The sequence below is a fragment of the Antedon bifida genome, chromosome 4 (genome assembly GCF_963402885.1).
Source record: "Antedon bifida chromosome 4, ecAntBifi1.1, whole genome shotgun sequence".
Lineage (NCBI taxonomy): Eukaryota > Metazoa > Echinodermata > Crinoidea > Comatulida > Antedonidae > Antedon > Antedon bifida.
The window spans coordinates 8014979-8029496 of NC_136229.1; the positions used below are offsets into that span (position 1 = coordinate 8014979).

General features: G+C 29.9%; 2 protein-coding genes across 2 annotated transcripts in view; one reads left to right on the forward strand and one right to left on the reverse strand.

Moving 5' to 3' along the window:
* The window catches only part of LOC144840127 (cytidine monophosphate-N-acetylneuraminic acid hydroxylase-like), a 136606-nt gene that overhangs the window by 82548 nt on the left and 39540 nt on the right, over positions 1–14518 (forward strand). The gene's annotated exons all lie outside the window — the stretch shown is intronic.
* LOC144841525 (reversion-inducing cysteine-rich protein with Kazal motifs-like) overlaps positions 1–14518 on the reverse strand; it is a 32439-nt gene that overhangs the window by 12224 nt on the left and 5697 nt on the right. The window contains exons 3-5 of the mRNA XM_078697885.1: positions 14419–14493; positions 14158–14194; positions 7756–7841 (exon numbers count right to left, since the gene is read on the reverse strand). Coding sequence (XP_078554011.1) covers positions 7756–7841; positions 14158–14194; positions 14419–14493 — 198 coding nt within the window. The remainder of the gene's footprint in view (positions 1–7755; positions 7842–14157; positions 14195–14418; positions 14494–14518) is intronic.

Below are 14518 nucleotides of genomic sequence, written 5' to 3' on the forward strand. Positions count from 1 at the left end.
TGTTATGTTGCATATAGGATGCCTTGATGTGACATGCCTCTAAAGACTTTACTGCAGCAGTTACATGTTTTAAAGCCAATAAAAACCTTTTACTTAATTTCCATAAAACTTTTATCTTGTAAATATTTGAAGAAACGATATATCAAGTAAATGTTAATTGAATTAAACTGACTGTTATAGCATAGCTGACGGAACTAAAACTTTGACTGTTTAGCCTAGTATCTGACTGCTCTAGTTTAACATAAAAATGTAATTCTTGGAAAACATGGACGGCAAAATGGTTAAAAGAAATGGAAATGTTTAACCCTTGATCTTATCTTGATGTTAAATATAACAGGTTTCCGAGTCATGGAAAAAACGCAATAATAGATTTTTAAATATGTAATTTAGCTGATATCTTTTTGTCATTTTAAAGAATGTAGTCATACTGTATGTCAAATTTTAACAATGAGCCACATCCCAAAGTTATAAAATCTAAAAAAAATGAGGATACTACCTGAATTGAAAGATTAGATAAGTAAGTACTATCTGTACAATAAATGCATCTGAAAGTTTGTTTTTTTCATATATAAAATATTAATTTAGAATTTAGCACATTAATTTGTACTTCGTTTATTCTAAAACTATTTTCATAAATACCACTGAAAAGATGAAATTGTATCAAATTACTTTTTATACACTATTGCTATGTAGCCTAAATTCTTGTGACAAAATGTTAAGGATAGCAATTTGTAAACATTAATTAACCCTTTAACTATAATTTCAAAATTAAGGCTGACTCAAAGTGAAGGCCTATACTGTGTGTTATGGGTATTTTCCTGAATAAAATCTATTGACATCAGAAAGCAGAGGCTGAGAGCCATCAACGCCTATAGTGATCAAATCTGTCATTAATTGGATGCCTAATTAAAGGTCATAAGGTTAAAAGCAAACAGTATATTATGAAGATGTAACCCTATAGACTTATATTTATATTGAGATCAATTCAGTTTCAACATCTGCATTGACAGAGCTTTTTCCTTGGCAACCTCTATTGTGTGCAGCCTAAACAACTCTTCACAGACTTCACTCAAAAGCCTAAATAAATACACTTTCTAAGGTTTGGTCCGCTAAGAGCTTGAGAAGCTTCTCCTCAGACACATGACTTCAAAAGCTTTGGACAACTAATGAGTAGGGTCAAATTTATGGGTCAGTAAACAAATCGGTGATGACAAATGGAGGTGAAAGGAGATGAGTGATGGATGGAACTAGTCAACCAAACATGATAAAAACATTGTTACTCTATTAGTAATTAATGCAGACCTAATCACATGGCTGACATTCAATTTGTGTTATGTCTATATAGCACATTAACACATCATCCATCATCACTGAGTAGGTCTAGAAATAAAGAATTTCTGTATACATCTCTTAAAATGAACATTAACATTTTATCTAGTTACAGATAAACTTTTTTTTTATTTACAGTACTGTCAAACTTTAATATACATTGTATATTGTCCTTTACTGTCTCTTACAAAGTTGTATTATGTTTTCCAAAAATGTTGAACATTTTAGGAAAAAAGGCTTAAATTGTTTATTTAAACTAAATGATATAGGCTCTCAAGCCTCTACTACATTATAGCAAGCTCAAAATTCAAACAATATGAACAGAATAAATGTTGGTTTCAGGCCCTGCTACTACCTGTACTTGGCCCATGGCATAGTTTGACTAGACTGATTATTTGCCATCAATGTTTTTTCATTTGTAGTTATTTAACTGACTATTTTGGATAATATATTCATAGTTTGTTTTCAACTCACTACTGTACTGTACTAAATCATATTTAATTATTTGCTGACTTGCATATTTACATTTAAAAATACTGAGTATCACATTTTAAGAAAATGCATGAACTTTATTCTAGTTCAATCATTTTCACTAGGCTAAAAGCCATATACTGACCAATATTGATCAGGTTGAACTAATTGAAAATGAATGATTACATATCAAAGCATTATTTCTCATACTAGCATTCTAAAAGTAGTAGACAATAACGTAACATGATATTTGCTTGGAATCAAACGTTATTAATTGGATGTCCGCACTAAATAAATAAAGTCAATGAAAGTGTTGGCAATAATGAATATTCGAACCAACATGACAAACAAGTTCCATTTTTGGAAATCATCTATCTATGAAATATTATTATTATTATTACACAGTAGAACCCCTATTTAGGGCATACCTACAGGACTAACAAAGCGTCCTCTTTATAGTGGGTTGGCGTTTATTGATAAAGCATACTGTACATACTTTATTGACCCTTAATTATTCCACAGTATCCCCTTAATAGATAAAAGGTTGTACAGTACATTTGTACTAAAACACGGGGCATCTGTGCTGGGCTAAAATTCTCCTGAAATGTTTAGGCTAACTTGAAAAATGAGGAAGCATTTTCTGCAAACAAGAACAGCAATTCACAGCTATTTTTACACCTCACAGATTCATGTTGCAGAGAGCCATTTGTAGATGTGTGTAAGTGTTAAGTGTAAATAAATATTAATGAGAATTATGTACAAATTTACAACTTGATTTAGTATGTTGTTAATCATAAAATTATTATTCGAAATATTCTAAATGATGGGAACCACGGAGATGAAACAAGAATTTAATGCTCGTGGCCTATAAGACTTAATCAAGATCTTCAAAAGAAAGTTCTACAAACAAATCTTATATTCACATGATGCAGTGTGATTGGAAGTCAAACTTGTGGCCAGGACCGCAACACCATGACTACTTAAAATATGGAATCAATTTAATGTTTTCCATCTTGTCAATTTTCTTCCCCACTAAGCAATTACAAGAAAGTCATCACCTTAGATAAATTACCATTGTTGGTGGTATTTGTCGGCCATTTCACAAAATCATGTTCTCTTTTTCAGTTCATTAAATTATGATAGAAAGAGTTTATAAAGAGTTGATCAACCATGCTTGATCATCAGATTTGATTGTCCAACATTCCTGCGATCTATTTTACACAGGTCATCGAATCTGTCCGTCATTTTCAGCAGCAACTCATTTATTCCCTAGTTGGGGGCAAACAATATGCTTGTATGCAGAAAAAAAAGAAAGCACGCTTTGTTTATTTTCTGTCTACACACAGATCATTTTGTTCAGAATTTTTTAGAGTATGTTGCTTCGTTGTACATCTGGTGTTTGTGTCTTTTAACCATTCCGACTGCTTTTCTTTTCTTCTAATTCAAATATACTTAGGTAGTTCAAATAATGTCACTCACAAAAGAGAAAGCTTTTGCTGGTACAACAATGAAGTAACCTGTATGTACATTCATTTTCAACTACTTTTTGTAAAATTAAAGTCAAATTGTATTGCAAAATTGTATTCATAAAAGTAACAAGTTATAAAAATAAAAAAAAAAATCACAGTATAAAATCACTGAATATTAAAATCGCAAAAATAATGATTTGCTACTCTTCTAAAGTTCACTAAATAGCAAATGGTTAAAAACATTCATTTTTTATCTATGTGTCTTACATTAAAAAAGCATAATAACATAAATGAAAAAATATCTATTGCTCTATGAGAATGCAAGGAAACATTATAACATTATAACATCTATTAAATAAACATAAAATCAAATTTCAATAAAGTATACTTTGTAAAAATCTGTTTTTTATCTGTTTTTTCTAATAAAGTTTTTACTTGTTTTCCTATACTTACTTTTGAATTTCATGTAACCAAATTTTTAAAATTGAATATAAAATTATGTCTATTCTGTTGCCTCATGTCTCATGCAAGTCCAACTTCCATTGTAAGATACATATCATATTTCATTTTCAAATATTTTATTAGATAGAATTAATGGAATGATTGGTAGAGATTTGATAGACTATATTACTTTCCAATTTTGATAACCTTTATACAATATTTAAAGTACATACTGTTCTATGTTTAGCACAACATCTGGTTAAATTTATTATTGGACAGAATTAATATAAACGTCTTCTCAGAGGAATCTACAAATATTTAATTTAATCTATAGCAAGTTATCAATATGATCTGTTTTTTTAGTCATCGGCTTGTCAAATCTTATTTGCTCAGAAGACACCTCAAACTGTTGGAAATGTCCTACGGCCTGGGTTTATTAAATGAATGATGTCATTGGCCTTGTTTTCATGTTATTGATTTGTAGTAATTACTATAAACATCATAATCAGAATAACGAAATGTAATTTCTTTTAAGTGACTCTGTTTTCTTGATTTACTACTAAACTTTTGAATTGAATGAATCTTCTTTTTTTTTAAATTAAGCTTAATCAAAAGAAAATCATTTGTTTATGTCAAGAAAATTTTCGAAGGTTATTCATTCATGAAGATTATATTAAAAAATATGGTAATATATGTAACACAGCCTGAATTGTGTCTTGTACTTTTTAATATTAATAAACAAAATGTTTTATTAACTGAGAATAAAAATGCATTTATCTCCTTAATTATATTTGTTTTGTGTTTGTTTTTTTTCAATATTTAACTTAATGTTTAACTATTTTTATATCCTATTCATAATGGTATATATTTTATTGTTATACCGCAAATATTAATATTCTCGTCATAATTTCTTTAATAGTATTTGAACAAAATGTATTATTTTTATATGGTAAAAAATCCTCAAAGCATCAATTTCTATACTTGAATACACTTATATTTACTTTACAATAAAAGCTATATCCACTGTATATATCCCACTTCACAGACTAAACTCATTTGGTAACAGTGATACATAAATCAGGCCATTACAACATCCTTAAATAACTATTTTATCATTGATGTGAACTTTAAGGACCTTCTTAAACCCAAACAGTAGTTAACCTTACATCTTCACACCATTTAGGGGTATTTGCTGGCTCTAAGGATAAATATTAGCCTAATCAAGCCTGATTTATATCTATAAAGGTAACAAATTAGATACTTCACTAAATCTCTCAAATCAGGTAATCAGGTAGGTTGACAGGTGACAAATGCGGATAAATTTATGTTTCTCTGATCTCATTACTGGTGTTAGCAGTGGTATATGGATTGGTGTTAATCACCTAATTTGTCCATCAATGGCCTGGTTGAGCCAAGGGTGCTAACTGTAAGGCTTTAAAGCTTTAGCCTCATCCTACTACAGTACTACTACTAGTACTTTGGTTAACTTTATTAATAGACTATAATATAGTATAGGAACTATCGTTTGATTGTATCAAGACAAATCAGTGTTTTGCTAAAAATTGTTAGAACATGCTAAAAGGCTTGAAATTAGGTTTCATTATTCTTAAATGTATGAACAAGGATTTGCCCATTTCCATTGCATTTTGACGCTTGTGATATTTATTAAGCTAGTTACTATCCAAAACCATTATTTTATGTTATCTTATGTTCTATTATTAAAAGTAAAACCTTATTTGGTAAATAATTAGTATGATATGCTTTCAATACAATATCACATACTCTGTCAAAGTGATTATTTTTAAACATTTGTTTGTGAATTTAATTACTTGTTAGCTTAAAATTTTGTGCATTGTATTTTTTATTTAGAGGTGTAATAATAATATTAAAACCATACAAAGAAAAATTTTCTTTGTAACAAAAACTATTACAAAAAAATCAGCTAAATGACAAGAGAGCAGCGATGTGATCACAAGACATTCAATGGAATGTAAAGGCTAGAATGTAAAAGGATTTAGCAAAAAAAGTTAGTTTTAAAAAATGTGTAATTATATAAATGAAACTGTCTTTGGTCATTTGTTTATATTGTAACAGTAGGTCAACTTATTGTTGTAAAATGTTAGTTATAACCATAAGTGTTCCAAGTAGAGGAACACTGAATAAACAAACAACATCAGTATTATGAAAAGTCTATATAGATTGAATAACATAATACCAGAACATTCTCCATTCTGCATTATGGAAATATTTAATCTTTTTACATAATGAATCATTCAGTAAAAGAGAGTGCATTTGTGTGCAAACAAACAAATGAGTTTTCATGTCCCATGGAGAGGTGCTATAACACCTGTGTTATTTCTCCCCTGAAATATGGCCCTGGATTCCCTAAAGAATGAGTTACCATGGTAACCTCAAACAGAATTATGACATGATTGATAACTTATGGAAATGAAATATGGTTATTGAGAAATATGATGGCAGAATGGTGTGTATGAAATTCCTTGTGCTTGATTCATAAAAAAAAATAAATCCACAATGACACTAGATATAATTTTATCAAATCCAGCAAGGGTCTGGAATCAAATCGAATTTCAATGTTTCGTTTTCACGATGCTCCACGCGGCTATGCGCTAAGCGATATGCGCATGGTCGTGTGAAAACGAAACATTGATGTTTGATTTGATAGAGCTTGAACTTGAACTGTGCCAGAACAGGTGTGAAAGACCCTTGAACCAAGCCTGATAGATCACTGGTAGAATTTATACCATGGACCATGCTATTATTTTTTTTTTAATTTTAAAGACCTTATTTTTCAAAATTGACCATCATTATTCAACATCTTTATCACAAGTATGTTATTTTTATTACCCAGAATATAGTTTGAGGTATCTGGTTTGATATAAGTTCTGTGTTTAGGCAAAGAGTTACAGAATGTCTATATAAGCTAGGAAAAAATCCTGTACCAAATACAAATAGTATTTTTAGTTTAGGCTATAACAGAAAATCAGTCTACTAGTACAACTGTCTGTTTGATTGTATTTCAAATTCCACGAGATGACCATCTAAAAGAAATTAGAAACTACAAACAAGCTAATTAATGTTTAATTGGTTAATTAACCTAATTCCAGGTGAGCTAGATTGTATGGTAAGCCAATCAGAAGCATTTGGAAATATTAATTAGGTAATGTTTATTAGTCTGCTTGGTAAGTTAAATATTCCTTATATCCTGACAATAAATACATGGAACCACAAAGATTTTGGAAATTTAAAATATAGTTTATGTAATGTATCCATATTTTATGATATCTATTCTTTTACAACCAGACTATTATTATTGGTTCAGTGAACTCCACAAACCTTCAAAATTGTGGTCACATAAAATATAGTTTCAATAAGCTTTGTCTTTATATTAAGTGTTTTATCCATTCTTTCAATTATGAATGTAGTAAATTTAAAAACCACAAATATTCATAGTCATGTTTGACTATTCAGTAGAAGGTGTTGTATTGTATAGGCAGCTATTATAAAGCAAGGTTTTCCGAAACATATGTGGGCTAAAGGCTTTCAACAACATTTTAAATAACAGTGTGTACTGTATACATCAGCCTTGTATTTCAAATTTTGGTTTTTATTCTAAATCTAAATTATTTTTACTTCATGTCCATACAATGTTTGTTTTCAAACAAACAACTAATTCAGAATACCAGATCTGTTTTCCCATGAAATCAGGTTTACCTGTGGGATAGAATGGAATCCACCCAATAAAGTTCAGGAGTTTATTCAGATAGCCCCATTCATATAGAAAAAAAATATATCAAAATTTATAGTAAATCTATTCAGTAAAATCATTAGTTTATATCTTTATTTTGGTGGTCTAAAGGCAAGTGATATGGAGGTCATCCAAGTCCTACCCTCAATGCACTGAGTATTACATCACAGTAGGGCAAAACATCTGACTCATTCCACTCCCTGATGTAAAATCTAGGCCTACTTAACTTCATAGTAGTTGAAGTGGTCAAACACAAGAGAATGAAAATATAATTACCTGAACACAAGCTGTGTGACAACGACTGGATATTGCATTGATACAGCAAACTTTACCAAACCATCCTGTTTCCTCCTGCCAAATATCTAAAAAAAATGTTTAATTTCAATTTAAATATTGAACTAATGTCAATTATTAAAATATACACATTAATACAATATGAAATTTAATTTATAGAAGAAAAAAAATGCTCTGATAAAGGTATGTTGAATTTTTGCTGTAAGTTTGTTTAAAAAAAAAATTGTATTATGTGGTAGACCATTATGGCCAAAATCGGTTTGAATAATTTATATTATGCTAAATAAAAGTATAAAAATCAATATATGAAATTGGTTTATTTGAAAATATATGGGAGGCTATTAGGGCCAAAATAGGCATCTATCAACTCATCCTTTATTTTTGTTTTAATACATAAAAATTCTGTTTCTAAATGTATATTTAAAACACATTTAAACTTTACGACAAGCACTTTTAACCTTTCTGGTTTGCAATTTAAAATATTGTATAATAATAATAATAATATAATAATAATAATTTAGGTATCAACTAAACCGAAGAAAAATCAAAGGCACTTAAATTGGATGTTAAAAAGATGCGTTTTACAATTGTTTAGTACTCATGATATTTACAACCACAACATACAACTTTTGGAAGTACTTAAAAACCACAATAAACCATTTCATTCTCAAGTTACATCGCCCCAAGCACTAATATTTGATTTTCTTTGTAAACAGCAAGGACCGCGACACATCCGCACAATAGTGACAGATGATGCCTGGATCGTTGCGCTTTTCCCTGTAAATAGCTAAACCAATTAGAACACTATTGATCCACCATTATGGGCATATTAATTAAAGGTGTTAAAGGTAATGTTATAAGAATAGGGACCTATGATATTGATATGTTGCGACACAAAGCTTGGTCATGTAATAGTTTATTGTAACTGTTATATGATATATCAAAGTATCGCACAAAAAGCGGCATCAAAAGAAAGCTACAATAACCAAGAAATGAACTCCTATTAATTATGCTTTTAAGGGGTATGCAATCCAATGCCTTATGAAATGGATAAAATCAATAATGATTAATGAAACATAGAATTAAAATTGAATTGTACTGTATGTCCATATAAGGTTACAACATGGGAAACAGAACAGATTTGTTGTTCATAAACCAGGGATTCTCAATAGTTTGTTTAATTTGGACCTGATTCTTATTTAGAAACAATTGTGCAGGCCAGATAAACTATTTCTAAATTAGAATCAGAATAACAAATTTTAAACTTTAAATTTAGAAATTGTCACCATTTTGACAATTAAGTAACATTTCATGCTAACATGAGCCTAGAGACTTTTATGGACTGTCATTCATATGTGAAAAATATCCAAAATTTAATTATTATATTATAATAACTTATTATTCACATGTAAAAATAACATTAGTATAATATGTAATAACAAATTAAAAGAGCTCTTTTATATATAACAAGTAAATGTAATTATAATATCTATTTCATGGTTTCAATTTCCAAATTATTTCTTTACAGGTAAACATGATCACAATAATATCTATAATTATAAAAATCATTTCAGTCTCAATTTTGTCATTGTTCTAAATTTTCTGCTATTTCATAATTTCATAATATCCATTCTTGCAGTAACAAATATTTTATACCTGAAAATTACTTTTTTTTGTACTTTTTTTTAAAAGGGACACTGATCTTATATAGGTTCATATATCCAGTCTGAGGTGAATAAATCACACTTGGATCATGATTTAATAACTGTAGAGGTTAAGTGGAGACCAGAGATTAATGAAATCCAGAGATATTCTGCATCATAATCACTCCATTGGCCCTGGCATTATCACCTTCCCTATGCATGGCTTCTCCTCCTCCTGCTATGAGTTTGTTGAACTTTTTTTTTGAAAGCACAAACATCTGTTTTCTCCAATTTTAACTTTGAAATATTATATTATTTTTCCTTGAATTAAGCTCTGTTTACACCATCACATTTTATGTGACAAAAAAAAATGTGATGTGCCCATATATGAACATGATGTCATATCATTACTATATTTGGACATATCACTACCATGTTTGGGTACATCATACTTTTTTGTCAAACTTTTGTCAAACTAGTCTGATTGATACTGTAGTACAGACAGAGCTTTAATCACTATATGATACAAGGTTTCAGGGGCAAATTCAATAGGTTTTTACTAGGGTGTTTTTTTGGACGAAAATATCAAGAAAATCAATTTATTCTTTGAGTTAATGTTTCATCTCCATTTGCCAGGGCCAGAGGAAGATAATCTGGCAACATTCATGACATGTTGTAAACTTAAGTTTGTCTGGATGTAGGCCTAATTGTACTCATTTAATTTCATGGTGGTGAAGTATTGCTGTGTAAAGAATATATACTGTACCGTCCTGTGAAAGTTACAGAAGACCTATCTGTAATCATGATGAAGTTATGATCTACTGCAATGAGTATGGGTCTACCGAATAGGCCTATGAATGTAATATACAGCCCATACACATATAAATCAAACCAAATATATTATCAACAATATAAACATTATAACCTTCATAGTAATGTGCAAAATATTTAGGGTTATTCAATGATTCCTTGGGGGCTAATGGTTTATGGCTGTTTTTTAAACTAATAACAAATCCTTGTATATAATATATGCAAATGAATAATACATTGTGTTTTTATTAATATTAAATATAAGACCTACAGTGAGAATGATTTACTCTATCAAAATAAGGAATGTATTGTAAATCATATTTCTATAATAAACCCCTACTCTACCTTCATTTTTAAATTAATTATTTAATATTTTGTTATATATGCCAAGTGCATACAAGAATAGCAAAATTCTAGTTCTAAAATTTAAATTTATGCCCTATACGAATCATGACAACCAAATAAGGAATTTGTTGTAAAGCATAATTTCTATAATAAACCCAAAATGTCAATGTTCCTACCTGCATTTTTAAATTAATTATTTAATATTTTGTTATATATTCCATGGGCATGCATGAATAACAAAATTTTATGTTTATCTAATTTTAATTATGTCCTTGAAAGTTAAAATAATTTCTACTATTATTATCTTAACATCAGACAATCTATTCATTTTAATTGTGTGTTCTTTACTGTGCATTATCCTACCCTGTTATGTACCCATTCAAAGGATTTCATTTTTTCATTTTTCATTTCATAACATTTATTTACAAACTCTGTACATAAAAAGGATAATGATATAATAAAGAGAATCAGGACACAAAGGAGATGCCAAAACCATGTCTTTTCAGATATTATGCATTCCATTGATTGAACAATCTTACTATCACACACTAATAGTATTAAGGCAGTAGTGGTTTTTAACACAACGTAAAGCACCAGAAAGCATTTAAACAAGAAAAATCTTTTGTGCACAAAAATTAGAAAAAGAATTATGAATTATGATGATATAATCATTGTAATGTATTAATGAGTATAGTTCTTCATTGCTAAGCTTCCATTTATAATTAGGCATAATTCTTAATTATTAACATGTTAACATCGTTTTATTTTTAACTTCAAATTAATTAAACAATTGATCAATATTTGCAGGAAACAAATCTATTTTCAATATAATAAGTTAAGCCTACCCAAATAAATAGTCCTTAGTGCTATGACCACATATTGATTAACAGAATCCACATGCCTTAACTACACCATGATTGCTACGCAGTTGGACTCGGTTGGAGCTCAAATTAAGTTACCAGCGAAAGAGCTAGAGTCATACCACAGACAAATTGCCTAACCCGAGGCGTCCCTGCGAGGGGTTCATCATACTACCTATCTAGGCCTGTAACTCAACACCCGACAACCGTGTCGTTTTATGTATCTGACTGTTCAAGAAGCTATTATACGTGCCGAGTTTTCACTTTCTGTGCATTCACGAAAATAAAAAGCGCATAGTCAATTTCCATCAAAAATACTTCATCTTTCCTTGACAATTTAGTTGATGTCATAATAAAATTGATGTCAATATTATTTCCCTTTCTTTTTCAGATATTAAAGAAATCGTAACCAGGTGATAGATATATTTCATAAAACTAGAAATTATGATGACACTTAAAAAAATGAAATAAATTCATAATATTTCATGGCAGAATCATTCTCATTAAAAATATATTGAAGTTGCATAAAGAATTATCTTTCTAGAATTGTTAAAAAATAAACAAATATTATGTACTGGACACCATACATTCCAAGCTCAGCACAGCCTCAACTTTTGGCAAAACTGTTTTCACCTTGATTTTAGGTATCGATTATGACAGGTTTTTCGTAATGCATGCAGATCGCTATTTTCCAACATTTCTTGTTTGGAAAAAGCGTTAAAGTTACATTTTACGTGCTCGTGCGAAAAACTACAAAAAAAAGCTTCTAAACTAAAAAGATAAGATATGCATACAAATGCTCAATTCTAAATTGAAAAATCTAAAATCAAAGGAAAATAATTGCGAAAAAATTACAATGCTGAATAGAGTATTATTTGCTTATTTCAATATTCTCATCCACAACCACTGACAATTAGGAGGCCTACTAAACAGAACTTTAAATCATTATCTAGAGTTTAGTGTTGAGGGAATAATAAAACTAGTAAAAGAATGCATCACTAGGGAGTCAAATCTAAAATTCAATCAGGAAAAAGACCTCTAGGCTAACCAAAAACCATGTGCTACTCACTGGTAGCACATAAACAACAAAAATCAATGGTTGTGGTTTATCAAATGTACTTTTATTTAGGCCTAGAACCTGTTTCAAAGCAATGAAACAAGTGTGAGAATAATTTGCTTTCATTTTTCTTGGCAGAAGCATTTTTCATAACTGGTTTAGTGGTGTTTTGTAGGCCTATTACATGTTGGAATGCCATTTCACCATTTTTATGTAGAACAGAGTTGTTTGACTTTAGTTGTAAAAGACCATAAACTCATTTATAAGCTACCATACATGCTCTTTTCTCTATTGGAGTTAAATATACAATAGTCAATCGACTTAAAATGTTCTGCATTAAAATGTATATGGTGGTACTGTATAATGCTAAATTGGATGCAGCTTTGAAATTTAGTTGTGTGATCAGTTTGAATTAGTAAGTAAAAATCAAAGGCGTTATATTGGATGTTAAAAAGATGCGTTTTAAGTTCTTTTTTAAAAATAGCAATAGAAGTTGATTTAGTAAAATGACGAGGGAGAGAATTCCAAAGAGAAGCAGCAGAGAACATAAAAGACCTTTGTCCATAAGATTTGGTGTTAATTCTAGGAACAAGTAGTAGGTTTTGATCAGCAGAACGAAGAAGACAAGCAAGAGGGGTGTAGGAGGGAAGAAGATCAAGGAGATAAGTAGGTTGTTTAAGAAGTAGCGCTTTAAATGTTAGTAAAAGGATCTTATATTTTATACGGGGGTCAATAGGTAGCCAATGGAGGTTATATACAATAGGAGATTTCAAACATTCATTTGGTAATAAATGTGTATTGAAAACTGTGCAGTATGCCTGTCAGCAAAACATATTTTAGGTGACTGTACATCACAAAAATTCTCTTCTTTTCATAGAAATATATAATGTTCAAAGTATATCAATTGCATAACACTGAAAGTATATGAACAGCAATTATTATTTTATTATTTAAAACATACGTTTATTTTCCCTAAAATCCCAATTGTTTATGTTTACAACTGGCAGACAACAAGCTGTCAACCACTTAGTTGTATTTGGAATTCTACTTTAAGACAGGTGCCATCCAGTTAATTATTCTGTACTTTGATGTAAATTATCGATCAGCCTATATAACAGAATGAATCTATTTGCAACATCTTGCTTTAGTATTTATTCAATAACAATGTTATTACCATCAATATACCTAAACACTCAAAATCTCTTTAAACTGCATGAATCAATAAGTCTTTCAAATTGCGTCAATTAAACACTAGAAGCATAGGGTCAAACAATACCCAATTTGAATGATACGGTCATTAGGTTATTGGGCTAATAGCTCCCCTTTCTCTTTTAACAGGAACTGCAAGTAAGCCACATGTTGTTACTCTTAATCCCTATACAAAAAAGCAACAGCTCTCCTAAAGGAAAAACTAAAGTGTTGTATAAACAAATGGTAGTTTTAACAATTGGTTGTATGGGACTTCCTTCCACAGTTGTATGCAAATCACCATTGTGACTGATTCATGGGGATCCTGGCAAGCAGGTCAGGGGCCTGCAAGTGGTTGGAAGGAGAGGTGGTTTGCAAAAAATGATTTATTTATGTTTAAAAAATTCTGTTTCCAATTAAAAATAATAAATGAATGAGGAGAATATTTTCGCACGTTGAAAGATTGATAAAATTCACCTACCTGGAGCAGAGTTGTTGACGCACGTCCAGAATTGTGTCTGTAAAATAATAATGTTTTTTATTTGGTACAGCAATATTGGTATAAACCTGGCCTCTTTACATTCAAATAAGCATCTCCACCCCTAACACCCACCCTCTCTACTCAAAGTCAAAATAAAAATGTACAATGTAGAAATCAATATTAAAAATACAGATCTCTACACTGCAAACAAAAATAATTATTATCATTAATTATTAAAATGATTGTACAAATCATACATACCAGTGAAGGTGGACAATTATTGTTTAAATTTCCCACATGTTGTCTCCTACCAGCTGAGGTAGACTCAAGCACCATCTGAAAATATAAGGATATTTATTCC